Here is a 22,702-nt window from a genome sequence, read left to right as displayed (position 1 = left end):
AATGGAGCTACTTTTGGCAAGTTGCAGCTGTACAGAAGGCACCTGTCAACTGTAGAAGGTTTAATTTAACCAAATACATGCCATCAACCATTTTAACCAAATTCATGCCATCTGTGTGTCTCAGCAGAGCCTCAAGAGTCATCTCCACACATAGGGTCAATGCAGCACCACGTACCACTCAAAGATGCTGTCAAAATCTAATTTGCCATTGATTTTTAAAATGCTATAATTCTCATTGGTTTCTGTAAGCACCTTTTCACTCCATTTTCACAGAGGTGGGTAAACAAGGCGCAAGGCATGAATGAAATCATTAGCGTCAGCTACTAGCCCATTATCTACTTGACTGCCCTGCCAGCACTGGGATAATGGACATCATTAAACAGGCAGACAAGATAAAAATGAGAGTAAAGAAAATTACAGTAGAGATCAAAGCCAAAGCTTCCCTAAGGCAGTCTCATCAAATGTCTTTATTGGCTGGGTTTTATACTTCTGAAGTAGCAAGCTTACACCAATTCAGGTAAGCCTGGCAATCCTTCTTTAAGCTCATTTCCTACAGAAAATGTAAGGTCTGGTGCGATTTCATAACTGTTGAAGGATGCAGTTAGAACATATCTACCTGAGAGGGTTAGATGACTGAGAATTGCACCAACGCAGATTTAGACCTTAAATCTAAATTCCAGATTTAGAATTGCACCAACGCAGATAAAAAGTCTTGCTAACTTACATCAAAAACTAATCCCTCCCTCTACTTTGATGTGTGTGGGTGGGGGGGGGAGGGTTGTCCCATTCACCCTTATTTCTAAGTAACATAAAAATAACCCAAGCTCTAGATCTCTGATGATAAAAATGGCCTACATTTTGGACTGTAAATGGAAAAGGTACATAGTCATACCCCTTTCCACTCAAAAAATGCCACTTAGCCCCAGACTGGAAGGGAGGAGGGGAAAACAATGTAGCCAAGGAAATACCATGTTAACATCAGGTCTTATGCTGGACAGGCAGCCCACAAAGGTCACAGTTCCATCACCACTGACTGTGACAAACCAATGCTGGGTGAAATACTAACATGGGATTCCTGAGCTAGCTGGAAGCAAGTATGGTCATGCAGTGAACTTATCACCTTACGTCAGTGATAGAGCACGTGGTTTGAATGGGTTTCCTTGCTGAACCTCCAGCCCACCCAATCAGTTATAAAAAAGAAAATAATTACACAACAGATCACCAACTATGTCACTTTCATAACAAGTACAGACTTCTCCTGCAATGTGTATGAATGGTAAGATACATACAATGAAGAATGAGTAAGAATTAGTTGCACATCTCTAAGCGGACACCGAGTAGTCATTGTGTGTGTGTTGATTTTCTTTTGGGATACCTCTGACTTTTCCCCCTTGTGGCACAAGAGGGTCAGAATTTTTCAAAACAGGAAATTCTATATCTGAGGAAATTTTTAATCTTTGTCCTTGCAAGCACAAGGGATAGAAGGAAGAAAGAAAATAAAACAGGGAGACACACACACAAACTTACTTTCTGTGAAAACAAGTTCATCATTGCATTCTTCTCCATTGCAGAAACACATGAACATCAACCCACCATCTCCTTTCCTTTCTTCCATCACACATTTATCTGAATTGATGTTAGTTGGTTTATACCCATGGAGCATTTGCTTGGGATCGTGACATATTGTTTCCAAGGTTACATTTTCATCATTCTTTCTCCTAAAAGAAAAAAAAAAATAGAACCGAAAATTAAAAATATACATAGCAAAAAACAAAATAACATGGAACAGGTAGATCAATAACTCAAGGGAAAAAGAATCCATTTTACCAAAGGTAATGGTCTTGCTTAAGTTCTGACACACCTTAACTGCCACCGTACTCTAAAGTTAGACTCTAGCTTTAGCATAATACCAATAGAACTAAGCAAAGGATTCACAGAGTGCCTCACAAAGAAGGTAGCATCACCCAGGTGACAATTATTCCTTGCAAGATTGGTCTGCGTAGGGTTTTGCATTTCCATGGCTTAGGAAGCCAATCTGGGAAACAGCTTGATCGAAACGTAAGACTGACATCTATCAAACAATAAGGAAAACAATGGAAATGGCCTATTTTGAACCAGTAACTCAAGCCTGCACAACATGTAGCAACCATATTCCACGGGTCAGATATTATGGCATGTTGGATGCTCCGCTACCCCCTTTTTGCTATTTCTTACTATAACTAATGCAAGCCTTCCATGGACCACTAGGATAGCTGTCGTCAGTTGAAAGGAACACAGTCTCTGCAGGTGGAATGTAACCTACACTGACATCCCCTAGGATAGTGGTTCCCAACCTTTAGGAGATGGCAGGCCACTGAGGCAAAAGTTGGAATTGTCAGGGACCACATGCACTGCACTGCCCCATCCTTGCACTCTAAAAATACATTTAGATTTGTAATACAGGCAGCACTCATTAGCCATAAGGGTTCGGTTCCAGGAACCCCCACAGATAACGAAAACCACAGGAAAACCTGCGGTTTTTGCCACCATCACCCCCTCCAAAATCTGACCAGAGCTGAACTCTGGTCGACCTGATCCTCTTCTGAAGCCTGTAGAGCAGTAGTTCTCAAACTGGTGGGTTGCGACCCACCAGTCTGTGTAAAGGTTCCCCCGTCCCTTTAAGGGGCAGGGGAAGGGGAGAGGCAGGGTAGCAATCCCCAGGATCGCACCCGTATGAGGGAGTGAAGGGGGGTGCTTGTGACTTACTTTATGAAGACAGGGCTGTAGCAGGCTGAAGGAGGTGCGGGGAGCCCTGCGCAGCCCTGCGCAGCGCTCCCCGAATCATGGAACGTTGAGAGAAAGCAGGAGCAAAGCACTTCCATTTTGCAGGAGGTGCTTTGCACCTGCTATTACAGAATGTTCCAAGCCTAGGGGGCCCCCGTAAGGGACTATCCAGGGCTCCCCGCACCTCCTGCAGCCTGCTGTCTTCATAAAGTAAGTCACAAGCACCCCTCACGCCCCTCCTTAGCAGCACGATCCTGGGGATCATGTCACTGCCCTAGCCCCTCTCCTACAAGAACTTACTGAGGGAGTAAAGCTCCCTCAGACTTTGAGAACCACTGCTGTAGAGGCCATGTGCATCCACCCTCAGCCTCTGTGGGCTTCAGAATGAAGTCTAAACTCATTTAAAGACGACTTCCAGTTAAACGATTCTGGACTACATTCTGAAGCCTGCAGAGGCAATGGGTGGATGCGTGTGGGCTTCAGAAGAGCCTCTGGAGGCAGGAGGAGCACAGCTCCCTTAACCTCCAGGGGCTCCAGGTTTGCCCACACCACGGGTTTGGGGATAAGAAAAGATTTGTAATTAGAACAGATTAGAGATTTATAGAGAAGATTTGTGGTTTGCTGCTTTTGCTGCCAGCTACAGGTAGTTCGATCTCCATCCTCTCTGGTGGTCCATGGGAGACTGCTTGCTCAGTGAGACACTGGAAGTGATCAAAAGCAACTTTTTTCCTGAGACCTCATGAACCACTTCTCAGGGTCTCTCAGGTCACCTGTGGTCCCTGGACCATGGGTTGGGAACTAGTGCCCTACATGTCAAATATGGATTTGTGGTTAACACAAAGCTGCCATATTACACTATTAAGCTGAGTTATGAACAAAACATAACTTAAAGACTTTAGGTCAATGAAAACAATCAGCTGCTTGATAAATATTTGTATTTCATACAACAGGGATCAAACGGGTATGTCTGTGAGCTGGGCAGAAATTGGTTAAGCAATTATAGCCCAATTCTAACCTGTACTGGCACAGCCAGGCTGCATTGCCCATGCTTTATCCAGCACAGGTTAGGGGGTAGATGAGGTCTCAGCCAGCCCGACAGAGCAACTTGGATCTCCACCAGACGTACAGCTGGCGAAAGTCCGTGCAGCCCAGTGTAATTAATCATCTTGTGGATCTTCTGGTGTGTGATTTAACAGAGCTGAAGTATCAAAATTTGTGCCCTCTCATCTTAGAATTCCATTAAACTGGGAGTGTTACATTTTTCAGTCATTCCATATGCACATGCTATAAGGAAGTAGTGTTTGCCCAACACAGTTTCTAAGACCTCAAGAGGTATGCTTCTTAGGCACCAGACTTTTGTTTTACCTGCATCAAGGAGAATCACTCTTTTCAGTTGTGTGTATACAAATGAGCATGTTCAAATCTGAACGGTTCAAATTTGGTGCAAAACTCTGATATAGCTATAACTATCCCGATGCCTTGGTACTTTATGCATGAGACATGAAAAATACAGTGCAGATCTGAGAAATGAAACCAGCTCAATGTGCAGTGCTGACTTCAACACGTCCATTATAAAGGCACCTTAGCCCATTCCCCAATTGTATTCTAAGTTACAATTCTCTGGGGGCGTGCTCTTACAGACAAAAGAATCAAAAGGATGTAACAGAAGCTTGCAGCCCTCAAGACAGAGGGATAATTATGCAGACAGGAAGACCCTTCTCTAAAGGTTTTTCTAAAGGAAAAGCTAAGATGAAACAGTAGTTTTCTAATGATGCTTCATGTCTCACCGCAGCTCAAACTTTCATTGCTCTTTGCATGTTTTTATCAAACTACAAACCGAAATGGCAGAAAAGTCTTCATGTTATTGTAAATTGGCAACCAAGACTTCAGCACCATAAACAAAACCACAATGAGTCATAAGAGTAACACAGCGAGCTACAGTCAAATCAGAGAAAACTATCTGAGTCTGTGCTTCAGACCTCCCTAAGAGTAAATGGCAGTCTTCCCACACTCTTTTCAAAAGAGGGTAAAGTAACACCAACAGCAAGCATTACTGAATAGATGTTATATGTTACAGAAGTTACCACCTGAAACCTTTACCTCTCAGTCTACCTGAATTACAGTTTTATGTAATAGATTGCACAGAAATAAACAGATCTGATAAAGATGACATTAATCTGCAAGTTTTGAACTAATGGAATTTGGCATCAGCTCTCAAAATCTGCAGAAAAATGCTGTGCCACTAATTTTGTTGATACACCCTTAGACATTTATTCCATAAACAACTCAGCTGCTCAGACTTTAAAAGCGAGTACAGGTTATAAGTATTTGCTGAATCCAGCAATGTGTAATCTGCATGAGGAAGCAAACTTCTCTACACATGGTTTTTACTTTTTACATGCTTTTTACTGGATGCAGTCTGAGCAGGCGAGATAGTGCTGTTTGAGGCAAACAGACTGTAGGCCTGTTCAACGCCAATAAGCTGAGGAACCTGAATTCAGAGTTGGGTTCTGTGCCTTTCAAAGGTAATCATTTCTGTTGGATTGAATCATCAGCATCTAGCAGTTGCACCCACAGAGGTCTTCTAGCACAAGAACAGGTCACTGTACCTGTGAACTGGGGTCATTTTTTAAAAATGGGGTGCCTTATCCTCTTTTGCATACATCTGGTCACCCTGTCTGGAATCCCCAGTAGATAAAAAAGGATCAATGGATACCAAATCAGTGGAAAAATAGCTTTAAAGACCCACTATCAGGTTTCCTGCTTCTCCATTGCTCCTAATGGAATAATTTCATTCCATTATATTCCATTAACCTAGCGCTGAGGTATTCAATCTGTGCATCCCGCCTCCCTTGGGAGGTGTGGCTAGCCTCCAGGGGCGTCGCCAAGCATCTGGGGAGAGAGGTGGCCACAGCTGCGCTGCTCTGCTCAGCTGCATGTGCTGCCTCCTGACTTGTTGCTTTTCAGAGGCTGAGAATGAGGTGGGTGGGGCAGCGTGAGGTGGGGAGCGTGTGGGAAATATGGTGGGGGGAGGTGAGAGAGAAGGCTGTCTGGGCAGCAGCAGAGGTGATGCACCTCATCAGCACAGGGCTTGCTCCTGGTAGGCTTCAAACTGGGAGGGAAGCACTTTCCTCCGCTTGGGAAAGAGGGAGCCCAGCCTGCTTTTGGGGGGGGTGTCCAAATGCCCTGTCTGCATCCCTCTGTCTTGCCTGGGAGAACAGGGGTGGCATCTGCATGTTGGGGTGTATGTGTGTGAGCAGCCCCCATCTGCTTTGGGGGTGATTTTTAATTTTGCTGCGTATGGCTGCAATCCTATCCATACTTTTCTGGGAGTAAGCCCCATCGGCTCAAATGGGACTCACCGCAGACACTTGTCTATAAGTTGATCCCACAGATAAGTCGAGGGCAGGTTTTGAGCCAACATTCACGGAATTTTCTATGACCCTCGGATAAGTTGGGGGTTAAACTTAGGGGGTGTCTGACTACAGTTTTGTCTGATTTTACTCGAGGTCAGATCCTGAAAAATAACCCACCACTAATTGTTACCTAAGAACTGTAGTCTCTAATTTATTAAAAACATAGTAAAAGATCATAAGATACATTTTTATTCTTTTTAAATTCTGGTCTTCATCACCTTTTAGTAAGCACTATCAGAGTAAGTGCACTGTAAACAACATAACAGTAAAACAGTGGTTCCCAACCTGGTATTCATGTACTCCCAGGGACACTCAACAGGACTTTTAAGGGTACTTGAAAAAGAATGGAATAATGGTAGAAAAAGGCAGGTCATGCTCCAGAATGCCTTGCAAGGACTAGCAAGGCAGGAAGGGAGGTATCTATGAGACAAGGCCATGAAGCCACTCATGCTAACAGACCAAATGTTTAATGAAGCAAATGTTATGCCATGCTATGAGTGCATGTAGCCATTATGCTGAAACTAATCATTTATGTTTACTTATGTTAATAATGCTAATGCAATGTTATGGGTGAATTAGTAAAGTTTATATGTTTAAGGAGAATGCTATGTTCATATGTTTAGCATGCCCACAAACAAATTTGCAAAAATCACTGTGTTTATCTGAAGCAGGCTTGAAACAGCAAACAGGCAATAAATTAGGAAAGGAATGTTTCTTAGCTAAGTTGTCAAAGATTAGATAAGAGTTTAGGCTTCAAAGCACTAAGAAGCTGGAATTTCCAACTGTCAAATTTAATTGGTAATATGATAAATGAAGCTAAGGTAATTGAGCGGGAGGTGGCGTCCCAACTCCAGAGGGTCTTGGATGAAGCGGATTATCTGGATCCTTTTCAATCTGGCTTCAGGCCGGGCTTTGGGATGGAAACCGCCTTGGTCGCCTTGGTGGATGACCTACGCCGGGGACTGGACAGGGGGAGTGTGTCCCTGTTGGTCCTGCTGGACCTCTCGGCGGCTTTCGATACCATCGACCATGGTATCCTTCTGGGCCGATTGGCCGAGTTGGGAGTTGGAGGCACTGTTTTGCGGTGGTTTCGCTCCTACTTGGAGGGTCGGTCCCAGATGGTGGTGCTGGGGGATGCCTGTTCGACACCCTGGCCCTTGAGATGCGGGGTGCCACAGGGCTCAATTCTGTCCCCCATGCTATTTAACATCTACATGAAACCGCTGGGAGAGGTCATCCGGGGGTTTGGAGTGGGGTGCCATCAATATGCTGATGACACCCAGCTCTATCTCTCCTTTCCTCCAGACTCCAGGGTGGCGGTTGAGGACCTGGAGCGCTGTCTGGAGGCAGTGAGGATCTGGATGGGGGCTAACAAGCTGAAATTAAATCCGGATAAGACAGAGGCTCTCCTGGTTCAGAAATCCTCGATGCAGGTGCTGGACTATCGGCTTGTGCTGAATGGGGTTGCACTCCCTCTGAAGGAGCAGGTCCGCAGCTTGGGGGTCCACCTGGACTCGCAGCTGCTCCTGGATTCCCAGGTGGTGGCTGTGGCAAGAGGGGCCTTCGCTCAGCTTCGGCTGGTGCGCCAGCTGCGGCCGTACTTGGATTGTGCAGACCTGGCCACAGTGATCCATGCCTCGGTGACATCGAGATTAGATTACTGTAACACGCTCTATGTGGGGCTGCCCTTGAAGACGGTTCGGAAACTGCAACTAGTGCAGAATGCGGCGGCCCGTGTGGTTACTGGAGGTAGGCGGTTCGACTCTGTCAGTCCGCTTCTCCAGCGGCTGCCCTGGCTGCCCATTCGTTTCCGGGCCCAATTCAAGGTGCTGGTATTGACCTTTAAAGCCCTATACTGCTCTGGACCAGGGTATCTTAGAGATCGCCTGCTCCCGTACAATCCGGCTCGCCCTCTCAGGTCATCAGAGAAGGCCTTTTTACAAGTGCCGCCGCCTAGGGAGGTACGTGGGGCGGCTGCAAGAAATAGGGCCTTCTCAGTAGTGGCACCAACGCTATGGAACTCCCTTCCCCTTGACTTAAGAATGGCTCCCTCTCTTGAGACCTTTCGGCAAGGCCTGAAGACCCTTCTGTTTAAACAGGCCTTCTGAGTTCTTGGCCTTTTAACATCTTTTTAACATCTTTTAATATTTTTTACAGGCCTGATTCTTTTATGACTTGCTGCTGCTCTATGCTCTTTTTACCTATTTTTTTACTCTGACTGCTGTTTTTAGTATGTGTTAATATGTTTTTATTTGTTTTTAAATTGTTTTTAATATGTTGTAAGCCGCCTTGAGTCCCTTCGGGGAGAAAGGTGGGGTAGAAATAAAGTTATTATTATTATTATTAAGCTGTAGTTTCATTTTAAAATACACTCCCAAGCTTGAATGTCTGCTTCTGAACAGAGAACATTTTGGATTTTAGAAATATAATTTAGACAGGCTTTCTTTAGAACCAAATACAGTTTGGCAAACACAGGGGAAGGCTATTTTACACCAAAGCTTCATGTTAAAAGAGTTATTTAAGAAGTATTATATAAAAACACAAAGTTAGTATGTTTGCATGTCAAAGAGAGTATGATGCTGCTTGCCTTTTAATGCTTAATGAGTAGTGTCTTTAAGGGTGTAACTTAACAAAAGAATGTCTTTTAGCAAACTATCAAAGCACCAGATAAGGTGAACGCTTCATCAAAAGGGAGTATGCTGGAATTTACATCTCAAGTTAATTGCTAGTATGACAGATAAAACTAAACAGAACCATGTCAAAGCAACACACCAAAGTTTCATAGAAATGCCAAATGAATTATTAAGTTAGCATGTATGTTAACATTCTTCACTGCCTTAATAGTTATAGAGTACAATTAACAATATATAAGGAAGAATGATTTTTAGCAGTTAGAATGGTTGGATTATAAAGATACACAGAGAGGGGGAAACTAGGTTTTACTTAAAGCCACAAGTCTGAGGCAGAAGTAATATGTCTTACAGATATGGAATATGGGAGCTGTATCCCTGAAGAGGAAGATGTCTGGTTGAAGCTAATTAAGAGAGTCTAAGAGATGTGGTATTCCTTACAGATAAGAACTCTGTATATCTCTGTAGACTCAAGGTCCTGTTTAATTGGAACCAGAGACAGATTTACAACATACAGGAAAGACAGATAAGGAGTAGTCAGGATACACTTGCACCATTAATTAGGAAGAGTTATAGCAGATAACTAAGGGTTAATAATAATAATAATAATAATAATAATAATAATAATAATAATAATAATAATACAGGTATTTCTATACCGCCTTTCTAGGTCCTCAGATTTCTCCTCGGACTTTATTCAAGGCAGTTTACATGGGCAGGCAATTTAAATCCCTGTAGGGATTTTTACAATTTGCAAGTTTCTATCTAAGACCTTGGCTAAGAAAGTAAATCTGTTGCTAATTAAAACAGAGTTTGACAAATACAGACATCAGCAGAAACAGACAGGAACAGATAGAAACAGCTGAACAGGAACAAGATAATATGAAAACGCCCCTAATTGGCAAAACATTCCTGAGAATCTGTCAGAGCCTCTAGATTAACAGAAAGTTAATCTAGATTTAGTTAAAATGAATAAGAAAAGAGTTCTAAAAGAGAATCCTTTTGTACAATAAGAGTTTAGTTTGTCTTGTATTAAATATATGTCTACACATAGAATAGAAGATACCACTATACATCAAAGTAATAAGTCACATAAAGGGAATTACACATGGAATTAATAGAGGGAAGACAAAAGGCTTAGTTTAACCAGCAATTAATGACCAGACAGAAAGAATGTTGACTAGATAAGCAGATGGCTGTTTGAAACATGTCAGGGTCAGGCCAGTGAGGAATAGCCAGAGATAACTGCAAAAGACATATCAAACCTAGTACTGTAATAATTGAGTAAAGAGTGCCATCTAGTGGTTGTTAAAATATATGTCTCAAATGTAAATTTTGACTTGTAACTTGAAACTAACCAATCCTAAGAAAGCCTCCATCTCTGATGTCATAACCCCAGCCAATGACAGTGTGATGTTCTCAGACAAAGGAGCCAAAATACTATATAAGCAAAAGGCTCACACTGGAACACTGCTTTTTTCTGAGAGTTCTGGGAGTTCCCACATAGCTCCCATTGCTCTCTCCTTTTGGACAGGAGTCCCTGAAAAGCCCCTTGCTGGCAACGAATAAAGCTTGCAGACAATCACCACTCTTGCCTACTGAGTTTGCTTTTGAACTTTGCTGCTGACCTTGCAACAGCTAGTTGGCTGTGAAGGCCCCACCAATAGCTAGTTTTTGGTCATCAATTCATGTATGAACCAGTGATTGAAAACCAGCACAGTAAAAAACTGAAACATAATATGGAAAGTGATCAATCACCCAGAATTTCTCAGCACACTTCTGGTGCAAAACAGTGCAAAGGCAGAGTCTTCTGTTCTTCTAACAGATAAAAAGAGAAAACACTGTGATGAATACATGAAGTCTGGGCTTTCATATGGAGGAGATGAGGGCTTGTATTACGAATTAAAAACATTTTGCTAAGACAGTATGAAGGGTACAATTTATGGAAATGGGCTGCCAAGGGATATGTAAGTGAAAAATGTTGGGAACCACTGCAGGAGATCCATGAATCAAATCCACCTTTAAGGTGTCTGGTGTGTTAAGCCAGAAGCTCTAAGTACAATATACAACCCATAACACATAACTGGGAGTGTGCAATTCAATTCACAGCAGAGAGGTACAGCTGCATATATTTGCAACCCTTTTTACTCAGAAGTAGACCCACTGCTTTCCATGGGTGTTATTCTTTAGTAAGGGTGCACTGAATTGTAGCCTGCTTCAGATGGAAAGGAGGATTCCCATCCTGGTGTTTCAAAAAACAGAGCTGCTTTGCAAGCATTTGCAAAGCAGAAGTTGGCTGCTGCAGAAGGAAGGCGAATAAAAGGTTAACAAATTGCTTCTAAGGAGCTGTGCCTGTCTGCTGCTTGAGAAACTTGGCGCCTGTCTGCCCTTGAGAAATGAAACTGTTCAGAGTTGAAAGGCTCTGCCCTCTGATTGACCCGGAGATAAGGCAAAGTGATAATTGGAGCTTGATTACTTGGCAAAAAATTAACTTACTATAGTCAAGTATCTATGGTACTTCTGAGTAGACCTACATAGCTTGGGTTTTGTGTCAGGTTAACCAAGGATCCTCACCTTTCTCTTTTTCCTCCCCCTTCAAAAAGAAAAAAAAGCCACTCTTGATGGCTTTGTCTCCAAAAATTGATTAAAAAAGAAAAACACCCATTCCTTTCCAGCCACCCCCCTTTTTCCTCCTGCCTCCTTTTGAAGGGGGGGGGTTACTTCCCATGTTAGCCGCTTTTATAAGACAAAAGGCACAATCCTAGCTAGGTCTACTCAGAAGTAAGTCCTATTGTGTTCAATGGGACTTACTTCCAGGAAAGTGAGGTTAGGATTGCAGCTAAACAGTCTCTGGGTCTCAGTTTGCATTAGTTTACAATTAGCAGATACACACAAAACAAAGCCTAGCCTTCCCTTCCCACAGCAAATTCATCACTTCTTCCCCCCTCCCTTTCCAAACCCCTCCAGGTGTGCTGCTAACAAACTCAGGGTCCTAACAATCCTAACCAGGTCTACTCAGAAGTAAGTCCTATTTTGTTCAATGGGGCTAACTCTCAGGTAAGTGTGGTTAGGATTGCAGCATCAGAGTGGTGGCAGCTGTTTTTTTGTTTTGTTTCTTGTGTATAATTATAACACCTACATCCCCATTTTGGGGGTAACTGAGGTGAGGTGATGTAATGGGGAGCCGTGGCCAATGGCCACAAGGATCAGGATGGCTGGAAAAGTTCGAGAACCACTGACCTAGCGGCTGTAGCGTCTATACCGTTGCATTCTGGGGCAAGAAACCCAGAAGTGGGTCTTCAAAGCTATCTTTAACCCCAAGAAGCATACAACTGGTGCAATTTAACAGCACAAAGGTAGAAAATTGGATTTTGGTGTTTTTTTCCCCTTGATACAAAGCATTTAAATGTGGACCCTGATATCATTAGTGAGTCAAATCAGTGGATACCAAGGCATCACCTGTAGAATTAGATTGTATATTCTAAAGTTATGCACTACAAAAATGATTTGAAATGATGCTTTTCCCCCCATTCACAACATACCACAATAAGCCAAAAGTCTCTTTCAGGAACCTTAAATCTGTTTCTACCCTACAATGTTATGAGCTGATTCTGTCAAACGGCAACATTAAAGCGTGAAAAACATTGGAAAACACATCCCTTTAAACCAGGGCTGCTCACACTTTTTTCGCTCGAGAGCTACTTTGAAACCCAGCAAGGCCCGGAGATCTACCAGAGTTTTTTTTTACAATAATAGCATTTGCCATAACAGAATTTCCCACCTGCTTCTGCCGCATTTACCTTCCTCATCTCCTCCAGTTCTGGCAATTTACAGTTCATGTCTACTCAGAAGTCCCATTAATGTCAATGGGGCTTACTCCCAGGAAAGTGTGGATAAGATTGGGCTGTCTGCTCTCTGTCTTGGAGGCCACCCATCCCTTACTCAACAATGTCTACATGTTGCCCAGATGGCTTCTCATTCCATCTGCCCCCCCCCAATGGTCATCTCCCTCCCTTTAAGAGATGCCCCAAGGTTCCTCACAGGCACCAATGTTGCTTCAGAGGCCAGTCCGATGCCTGTCTACTAAGGTCCCATTATAGTCAAAGGAGCTTACTCCCTGACAGGTGTGGACAGGACTGCAGCCTCGGAGCCCCACATCCTATGCCTGTCTACTCAGAAGTCAGTATAGCCACTGGGGCTTACTCCCAGGCAAGTGTGGATAGGACTGCAGCCTCAGAGCCCTATCCTAAGCCTGTCTACTCAGAAGTAAGTCCCTTTATAGTCACTAGGGCTTACTCCCAGGCAAGTGTGGCTAGGACTGCAGCCCCAGAGCCCCATCCTATGCAGGTTTACTCAGAAAAGTCCCATTAGAGTCACTGGAGCTCACTCCCAGGCAAGCGTGGACAGGACCGCAGCCTCAGCTCCTCCAGGGGGACACTCTCGCACTCTCTCTCTCTGCCCCCATCACCCTGCCTGCTCCAACCTCCCCGCTGCTCTCTCAGGGGGCTCCTCGTGCACTGCCCCGTCCTTGAGCGCGCTCCGCTCCTCTCCTCGCCCCCACCGCGCGCGCGCTCCTCCTGCCTTCCTTCCCCATCGCTGCTCTCCTCAGCCCCTGACAGACACAGGCGACCCCTCAGCCGCTGACACCGTTCCTGAGCTCTTGCTTGACGGTGAGCAGTGACGGCTCTCCCCCCGCGGAGCAGCCCGCAACTCCCTCCATCTCCTCAGTGCGCCTCTCGACGAGGGGAGGGAGGCGAGGGGCGGAGCGCAGGCTGAGCCAGGCGAGCTCACGAGCCCTGCGAGGCACGCTGCATGTTCCAGCGCGAGGGTCCGGGCGGCGCCTCCTCACGGGAGGCACGGCCCACCATCCTCCTCTCGCCCCCCTCCCAGCAGGAGCAGGAGGGCAGCAGCGCTAGTCTCCAGGAGCCCCTAGTCTATAGACTAGACTCTAGTCTAGTCACTAGAGTCTAGTGACTCAACGCGAGGCAAAATGAGTCAATTGCGGAGCCCTTACTCTAGTGACTAGACTAAGGGCTCTGCGATCGACTCATTTTGCCTCGGGATCGACCGGTAGATCGCGAGCGACGTTTTGAGCACCACTGCTTTAAACACAGCCATTTTCATACCCATGCTTTTTAAAACCCCAAGGCATTATTAGGATGCAGGATACACACTACAGTAAAATACAGAATGAGGTTACCTAAAGGATACCCTGAATGCTTTGTTCATTAACATGAAGGGAATTATGAATCAAATGCATACTGCTGCATGTAGCCAGAATGAACTTACCATACTGCTGCGCATATTTCAGTTGCATTCGGGCAGATAGAAGTTATGTTGCATCCGCTGGAGCAGTGGCCTTCATTTGTGCAGGTTGTTGGTTTAACATCACAAAACTTGCAAAGACCTCGAAGTGGGAGTTGATTGTCAAATAGTTTGGAGAAGTGACCCTCAGCTGCAGACAAGAAAGGTGTGCTTTATTAATAAGTGTAAGAAACACAAATTTATACACACTGTATACACATAGTGTGGAAGTATTCCACTGAAGAAAATGAGATCCCCTGCTCCATTACCCAGCTGAATTTAACAAAAAAAATTAACACTTAAGACTCCGTTACCAAAGCTGCCTATTGAAAAAATCTGCAAGAGTGTAAAGTAACGAACTGATATGCAAGTGAGAAAACAGGCACTTTGAGAGAAGTTATAATGACCATTCGCATCTAATGATGAAAACAGAAATGAACAGCCCAATCCTATCCACACTTTCCTGGGAGTAAGCCCCATTGACTCTAATGGGACTTACTTCTGAGTAGACATGCATAGGATTGGGTTGGAAGCCTCCCATTGCCAGAACCACAAGGCCACTGTTTAACAGAATAGAACCCGTAACGCTTGACTACACCTCTGCATAATGGCGCTAGAGTATCATTCGACAGCAGCTCTCAGCATAATGACTCAATCAGCAGCTAAGTGTTTTTATTTTGGAGAGCCCACTAGAAAAAGGAATTTCCTCTCAAATAATTCCGAGTCTCCTTGGGGTCTGAAGCACTTACTATGAATAAATACTTGCAACAGTGACCCAGCCAAAGATAGTTTCCATGCAATAGATGAAACAACATACTAAGCAGCAAAACAGTTAACCCTTTGTTTATCTCATATTACCAATTTGAGGACTGGGGTATTTTTGCAGGGAGGGGTAGAGAGCTCAACCCACCCCTCCACCAACAGTCCACGCAAATGCTCTCCAAGGCCATTTTTAGCTTTGACTCTCCCTAGTTAGCACCAAGGCAGGAATAAGTTTGGGGTGGGGGGGAGAAAGCTCTCAGGGAGTTTGCTGAAGGGAAGAATCAGCCAGAGAAGTAAAGGTGAATCACCACTGCCTCTTCCCCAAATGACTCTACACACACATCTGTATCAGCTCAGCAAACATGGATTACGGAATGAGCCTTTGCCAAAGTACTGTGTAATTCTGCCCTGAAATCATGCCCAGAAGGAGAATGTTTTGAAAGTTGTTTCAGTGAAGGCATATATGCAAAAATCGTATGTCCCAATTGAAAAACCGTGCACGTTTTCCCTGAAGCTCCATAAGCAAGAAGCTCGAGCCTTGCCAGAACCTGCTCATTCCAGGGAAAAAAATTCATGTGGGGTTTCAGTTCTGATGAAAAGGTTTTGCGTGCATATTCCACAGTGAATCATCTTCCTGTGGAGGAAAATGTAGTAATCAGAAGACTTTTTGATTAGCCATTTTGATGGGCCACGTCCATGGAAATTCACAGCTTTACAGACAATAAGGAGGGAGAGAAAGTTGTACATTTGTGTCTTCTTTAGTATTCTGGGGACATGACCAAGATGACTTATTTGGATTCAAACTGAAGTGGGCATAACAAGGTTATAGTAATTAAATATAGTGCAAATAGACAGTTGACCTCCAATACTAGGAGAATGCTTGCTAAGATTTGAAAGGAAAAAAAAAATAGAGGATGAGAAAGATTTATTTTAACTGGAAGAGACAGCACATATTTTTCTGCAAGAGAAAAAACTCCAAGCAACTACAGAAACCACCATTCCTTTATCACAATACCCACAGGGAAGGTGAATCATCCCTTTGGAAACTGGCATGCTTCCTAATTTGTCTGTGTTCTCTTTTCCTGGAAATTACTAGTATCCATTATCCTAGCAGTGGTACTTTGATGTCTTGTTTTGAACACACTGCCATATTCTCTTGGCAACCTGCACACTTCTAAATCCTTAAAACAGGCAAAACCAAAAACCAAACAAAAACACGAAGACCAGTATTATACTCTGAATATTGCACATATTTTTTTCCCATCGTTCTCTTTTGCAATGGAAAGTTTGCACTTCACATTGGTCAGTCCTATCCGTTTCTCTAAACATGAAATGTATCTGTCCAATATTCTTCATATATTTGCAGTATCAGTCCACTGAACCAGTCCACCATAAGGATCAACTAAGAAGGCTGGAAAATCAATAGGCAGCATAGATTTTCCCTAATGGGAGAAGCTCCTGTGTGATGTCCTCTGCATTGTGGAATACATTGCCTAATACAGTTTCTTCAGCTTGTCAAAAACTGAGACCCACCTCAAAGCTCAGCCTGCAACATGGGACCCACATTCAAGAGCGTGGCAGGCAAGAGGGTTGGCCAAGGAGCAGCCACCATTCCTCTCCTTTTCCTGCCAAGTGGCAGCCAACCAGTGTACATGCTGCTGTTTCATTCTGCCCCCTTATTCCTTCTATATGCCAACTGGAAGGAGAGAAGAACAGACAGGGGCATAGCAACATACACTCAGTTTTAAAAAGCAAAAGGAGAGACAGAGAAAGGCAATTACAGGAGTGCCATCAAAGAGGTAGAGGTGGTAAGAGGGGCCTACTGAAGGTTGGGAGGCTTGGCCAAAGCAACTCTTCTAAAGTCTGTGGTAGGATTTACCTCATCTAGACCTTCGTGCCCTGGTTACTGTTCAACTGTGCTAGCCTGAGCCTCAAAACAAAGTGGCAGCAACAATATATCCATCTGAGGCTGGCTCATGAATAACTTTTGACCCAGCTGTTGAAGACCTCAGGCCTAGTGACACTATTTGGGTTCCAAGTCTTCAACTCTTTGGTAATCCATGTAATTGGTTCCTTTTTTTTAAGAGCATAATTTTAGAATCCAGATGATTGAGCAAAATTAACTTTTGGTTACATTCTACACACACAGGTCTATTCATTATGGGGAATAATTTAATCGTGTGTTTATTCTTTTAGTGTCAGATACCTTAGTTCAGTGGCTCCCAAATTTCCCAATGCCGTGACCCACCTCGTCCTTCGTGGTCATAACATACTGCAAGGCCTTGGGAGGGCCCAGAGGCCTTTCCCAGGTCACGCTGGGCTGGCAACCCACTCTATTGTCCTCAGTGGGCCTCAGTACAGTCACAGAAGCATGTGGAAGCCACTTCCAATGAAACTGGAAGGTACATCCGAAAACCAGAATCACTTCCGGAAGCTTCTGCAAGCCATTTGGAGGCCTGCCAAAGCCAATAGTGGAGGTTCTCACCGGCCTGCCCCAACCTGGAAGAAGCCTCTCGATGACTAATTTCCAACCTTTTTCATCTCACGGCACAATCACAAGGCACTAAATTGGTCACGGCGCACCACCAGTTTTTTTGACAATTGACAAGACACATTATGCAGTCAATGGGAGACTCACATCCCCTAATAGCCCTATTAAGAAATGACCCTCTCCCAGATTCCAGCGGCACACCTGGGGACCATCCACACCACTCCAGTATGCCACGGCACAGTGGTTGATAATGGCTGCTCTAGACCCTCCCAATGCTTCCAGAATGGCTCTGATTTGGAACCGACCAGAAGCTGGGTGGAACTTGCGATCCACTGTGCATGGGGTTGTTATCCACTAGTGGGTTGCAACTCATACTTGGGAAAATCTTGCCTTAGTTGTTGGATAAGGTGAAATTTATTGTTAATCGGGCTCCATGGTCTACAAGAAATAATTCAAGGGCTGCAACAGGAAATGGACAGCAGAGGACTTCCTGTTAGCATTTTCACAATCACCTCCTGTAGCATCCTTAGGAGTACAAGTCTAGGTTCTCACTGTTTGCTTCCTGTTCCAAGGCAAAAATCAAGAAAAAGCTGCCTTTGAAAAATGTTTGCAAAGAGAGGAAGACATAATTGCAATGGTGGGGGGAGATTTGAGAATCGCAAATAAATAGAATAGCGGATATGGGAAGGCACCTTTACCTTTTGAGAAAAGGTAAAAGTAGATGTGGGGGAAGTATTTGTTTAGAAGGTTTGTTATTTAGGATAGAAACCACTCACTGAGTTGGAAGACACAGTACTAAACCCACATGCATTTCTTCAGACACCACACAGGAATTAGTCTTAAGTAACACTTAGTAATAATGGAGAGATAAGAGATTCAGTAATAAGAATTATTCGTTTTTGTTTCAGTCATAAAGCAACCCAGCCCAGATAAAGATGGGATGTCATTCTTGAATTTCCTGTCTTTTGTTGCAACCATAAAAGTTAAAATGTATGAGTTTATGCTTCATTTCCTGTGGGTTTTTTTTTTTAAAGTATTATGAAAGGTCATAAAATGCAGACAATTTGCATTTCTGAGCAGCAATGGTTTGAAAGTTATCTTGCAGTCTCTTGAGAGAACTGCGTGGTACACACCATGGCTACAGGAACCATTTGCAAAGATCAAACTTTAAAAAGGCAAATTACTTAACCAGCTAAAAGGAAATGCTGTGATCTCTGACTGACATGAGAACACATCACTTTGCCCTCTGAAGTCAGGATTTCAGGAAGCCTTGAGGCACCTGCCATTTTTGTAGGGGAACCTTGCTAAAAATGGCATTTTGCTATTCTATTTCTCGTCCTAACAATCCGGGGTTTTTGTTTTTCTATTTATTATTTTTAAAAATCATCATTAAGACTATACAGCTTTTCTCAATGAAATAGTAGTTCACAAAGCAGTTTACATGACAAAATAAATGAATCAACGGTTCAACAAATATGGATATTCTGCTTCCTATTACAAAATGCTTAGATATATTTTAGGATTTCTCTTTCTGTTAGTTAACTTACAAAACTCTTTTTGTACAATACTCCATACGCCTGGACCCCCCCCCCTCCACTCACCATCACCTGCACAAGGTCTCTTCAGTTCTTTCCTTCAATTCCCCTCTTAACACTTTTCTGCAAAGCCTTTGGGTACTGCTCCCTCATTTTTTACCCTACTGCAACTATGCCCTAACATGAGCAAGCGCACAAAATAGCAGCATACTCTTCCCCATTCACACCACACTCCTCCTCTCTCCTTCCTTTGTCATCTCCTTTGCATCTAGACTGTGACCCTCTAGGTCAGTGGTTCCCAAACTGTGAGCTGTGTGGCTCTCCGGGGAACCACAGAAACCAGACAGGGAATCCTTGCAAAAACCCGCCACTCTATGCAATGTATAGGATTGTAGCCCTAATGAGAAGCCGTGGCCAATGGTCCAGTAGGTCAAAGGAGCCTCCAGTCCAAAGAGTTTGGGAACCACTGCTCTAAGGAGTTAGACTTGTCCTGTCATTTGCTGTAAAGCACCATGTACATCAATGGCACAGCATGAATAGTCCAAGATGCATTTTGCTATGGTGAAGAAAGCATGTTTAGTACAGCTGAATACTTTAAAAAAGCTGATTGAAATGGCCTGTAAAGGAAGAAAAACACACACACACACACACCCTAGTTTTAACAAGTGAAGTCAGCAAATTTTAAATGGAAGCTGTTCTTAATAGATTTCCTGACTGGTTTTCTTCCTTAAAAGCATTGTTTGTGAACAACCTTGACCCCAAAAGAATAATATTCAGAGGAAAGATTTTGATTAGAAAATGGGAGATATTTTGCTCTATCAGTTCATGTGAAACACACCCATTATCTTATTAGTAAAGTTAAATTACAACTCAATCCTTTGAAACAAACATCTATCAGAACATTTTTTCAGATTAAAGACTTGTCATTTCCTTCCAGAAAGCTATGTTTGTTACAGATTTCCTGACAGAGGAAAACAAGAGCATGTTTTCAAACCCTTGGGATATGCTTCCTTGATAAATGTAGCCATTGGAAATTAATGGGGAGAGCTACACAGACAGTAAGAGAACAGAACTTACACAAGCCAAGTTTTGATACGACACAATATTCTCAGGAAAACATCCCACGAAGTTACTTGGTTTTTTGGAACCCAAGTTTTCCCTGGAGAATTATAGATTTGATGCTACAATGTGTCAGATTTCATGAGAGAGAAATTTATGAGGATACGACCTTTTATCTACCACATGTTTGGTTGCCAGCAAATCTATGTTATGTCTCATTGATCACTTGAGAAATTTCCTTTTTGGGCTGTTTAAAAGCCAGTCCCTGGACAGTCATGGGCTACATAGTGTTGATCCAGATTCTGTCAAGACTGTTCAAACAGGAGGAGAAAAGCATGAAATGGGGCCTCAACTTGTCCTTTAGTATTGAACATGTCATTCAAAATCCAATTGTTGTCACAAGGCCCAGCTTGGGGGAGAGGGGAGAGACAGTAGCTATCTGCAAGCTTCCTGCATTCAGTATCATGAGGCCCATTCCAAGTAGCTGTGTGGAAGCCATTTGAAGTACTGGACTATCCAATCACACAGCAGTGGCGTCATATGGAGAATCAAGCTTTGGCACACTTTGGCTAATGCTCATGTTTGTGGTGCCAGGAAACAAGCTCAATTCACATGCAACAGTGACTGGTTAGCACCTACCATATCATATGGAGGCCTAAAGTGCTTGTTGGTTTGTATATTAGCCATTGGGTATGGCAGCATGCATTTTATGGGGAAAACTCCATAGTATTTAAAATATTCATGAAACTTAAGAGGGTGACTTCTAGATTCTTCAAAGATCAATTTGGTATTTCACAGTTGGGGTTGTCTTTTATAGGAAGGATGCCACTAGCATAACTGGGCCTCCAAACACTCAATTCTCATTGGCTGTAGGTCTGCAAGTTGGTATTTTTTTTTAAACACATGGTTGATGTTGAAAACCTAGGCAAACCCTGGAAAACCTGGTTTCCAGATATTTAGATCCTTGCTGGCAAGGGGCAATTGGTTTATTGCTTTTTGCTGCCCTTGTCAGAGACTAGGGACACCGTATTATTTAATTTTGTAGCAATTACATCTGCTTATGTTCTCAGCTGTTATTTAATATTTAAACTCGGCCTGATCGCCACCTGAATGATTTTGGCTGCAATCCTACAGACCTGGGAGTAACTGACCATTGATTATAACGAGACTCATGTCTGAGTAGAGATGCATAGGATTGGACTCTGTATAATAATTACATGCACACATCAATGTATTATTGCCACTTAATTGAATACAGATTTTTTTAATCTAGAAAAACAAAAGGACACACACACCTTTTGCCTCGCTGTCCACAAAAGGAAAAAGACCAGTGCTTCTCACAATGGAAAGAATCCATTTCAGAAGTGCAACATTTTCACCACTGGTTACTTGGCTTTGGAAAAATGCATCACAGGCAACTAAGGGCTAAAATAGATGTATGGGGAAACCGCATTACACACGTGGTTGTCCTTTTTGCATATATAGCAGGCGTGGGAGTCTACTCTAAACAGAAACGCGCAGGGGAAGGAAGCAAAACCTGGCCCCTTTCCCACTGGGCTCTGTAACATTAAGCTATTTTCTCCCCAGCAAACATTTACTATCAATGCTGGGCAAGAAGAAAACTGCTATGGAGCATAGAAAGGTGAAGGGGGAAGAGGCTAGGTTTTATTCCACTCCTAGTGTTCTCCTTTCTGTTAGAGTTGTGCATATTAACTCTGGCTCCAGTGGCTCCACATGTCTCCTCTGACCCTCAGATGCAACTCTCCAGCCCATAAATAAGTTCATCAGTCGCCCCTCATATTCTAAGCACCTCATCTACTCTAGCTTCCTTTTCTGAAAACCCAAACACACATTCCATTAGTCACAGTTATTTGTGCAATTAAGGCTCCAATCCAAATTGGAGCTTATGGTAGTGGATCTCACAATCCGCAGCCCTAAATCCTGGGATGGCAGTGCAAAAGCTGTTCCAACAGCACACAGGCCAGGACTGCCAGCACAAATGGATGGAGGTCCCTCGTTCACACCAACAGCTACAAGACACCCTCCCAGAGCAGGTCATGTGGCAGGGATGTAGTTTATGAGCCGTATCGGGGCAGGGAGTGGGCCGAACTGGGGGCGGAGGGGGAGGATCTCGGTCACATAGACACACTCCAAGAGCCTCTGCCCCTTTTCTCAGCCCCAACACACACCCAAGATTTCTTAGACCAGTGTTTCTCAAACTGTGAAATGGGACTCACTAGGTGGGTTGTGAACCCATTTCAGGTGGGTCCCAGTCATTTCAATATTTTATTTTTAATATATCAGACTTGATGCTCCCAGGGTATGTGGCTGCATTTGGGGAAATGTGTCAGATCTGTACTTTTAACAGGCTACTATGTATATGCTTTGAACAATGATAGTAAATGGGGTAGGATTGCGAAAAATTTTCTTGCTTGATGATGTCACTTCCAGTCATGACATCACTCCTGGTGGGTCCTGACAGATTCTCATTCTAAAAAGTGGGTCCTGGTGCTAAAAGTTTGAGAACCAGTGCCTTAGACTTAAGCTAGCTAAATAGCTGGTGTAGGTCCAAGGAAACCCGATAGATGCTAGGCAGCCTACAGGAAAGCAATTTAAAAAAGATTTTTATTTACCTATGCCAGGCCATCCTCTGGTCACTCCCCCATTACAGCATGCAGCATGTCAGCATATGTTAGTAAATTCTCCGCAAAATGATCAAAATACTGTATATTATCAATGTAT

General features: G+C 43.6%; 1 protein-coding gene and 1 pseudogene across 1 annotated transcript in view; both read right to left on the bottom strand.

Moving 5' to 3' along the window:
* LOC136652226 (zinc finger protein 420-like) overlaps positions 1-22,702 on the bottom strand; it is a 398,747-nt pseudogene that overhangs the window by 292,556 nt on the left and 83,489 nt on the right.
* Positions 1-22,702, bottom strand: part of TGFBR2 (transforming growth factor beta receptor 2) — a 67,565-nt gene that overhangs the window by 28,848 nt on the left and 16,015 nt on the right. The window contains exons 2-3 of the mRNA XM_066628361.1: positions 14,099-14,264; positions 1,528-1,718 (exon numbers count right to left, since the gene is read on the bottom strand). Coding sequence (XP_066484458.1) covers positions 1,528-1,718; positions 14,099-14,264 — 357 coding nt within the window. The remainder of the gene's footprint in view (positions 1-1,527; positions 1,719-14,098; positions 14,265-22,702) is intronic.

The sequence above is a fragment of the Tiliqua scincoides genome, chromosome 5, assembly GCF_035046505.1.
Source record: "Tiliqua scincoides isolate rTilSci1 chromosome 5, rTilSci1.hap2, whole genome shotgun sequence".
NCBI lineage: Eukaryota > Metazoa > Chordata > Lepidosauria > Squamata > Scincidae > Tiliqua > Tiliqua scincoides.
Note: the sequence above shows the minus strand (reverse complement) of the source record. Positions and strands in the feature narration are given on the sequence as shown.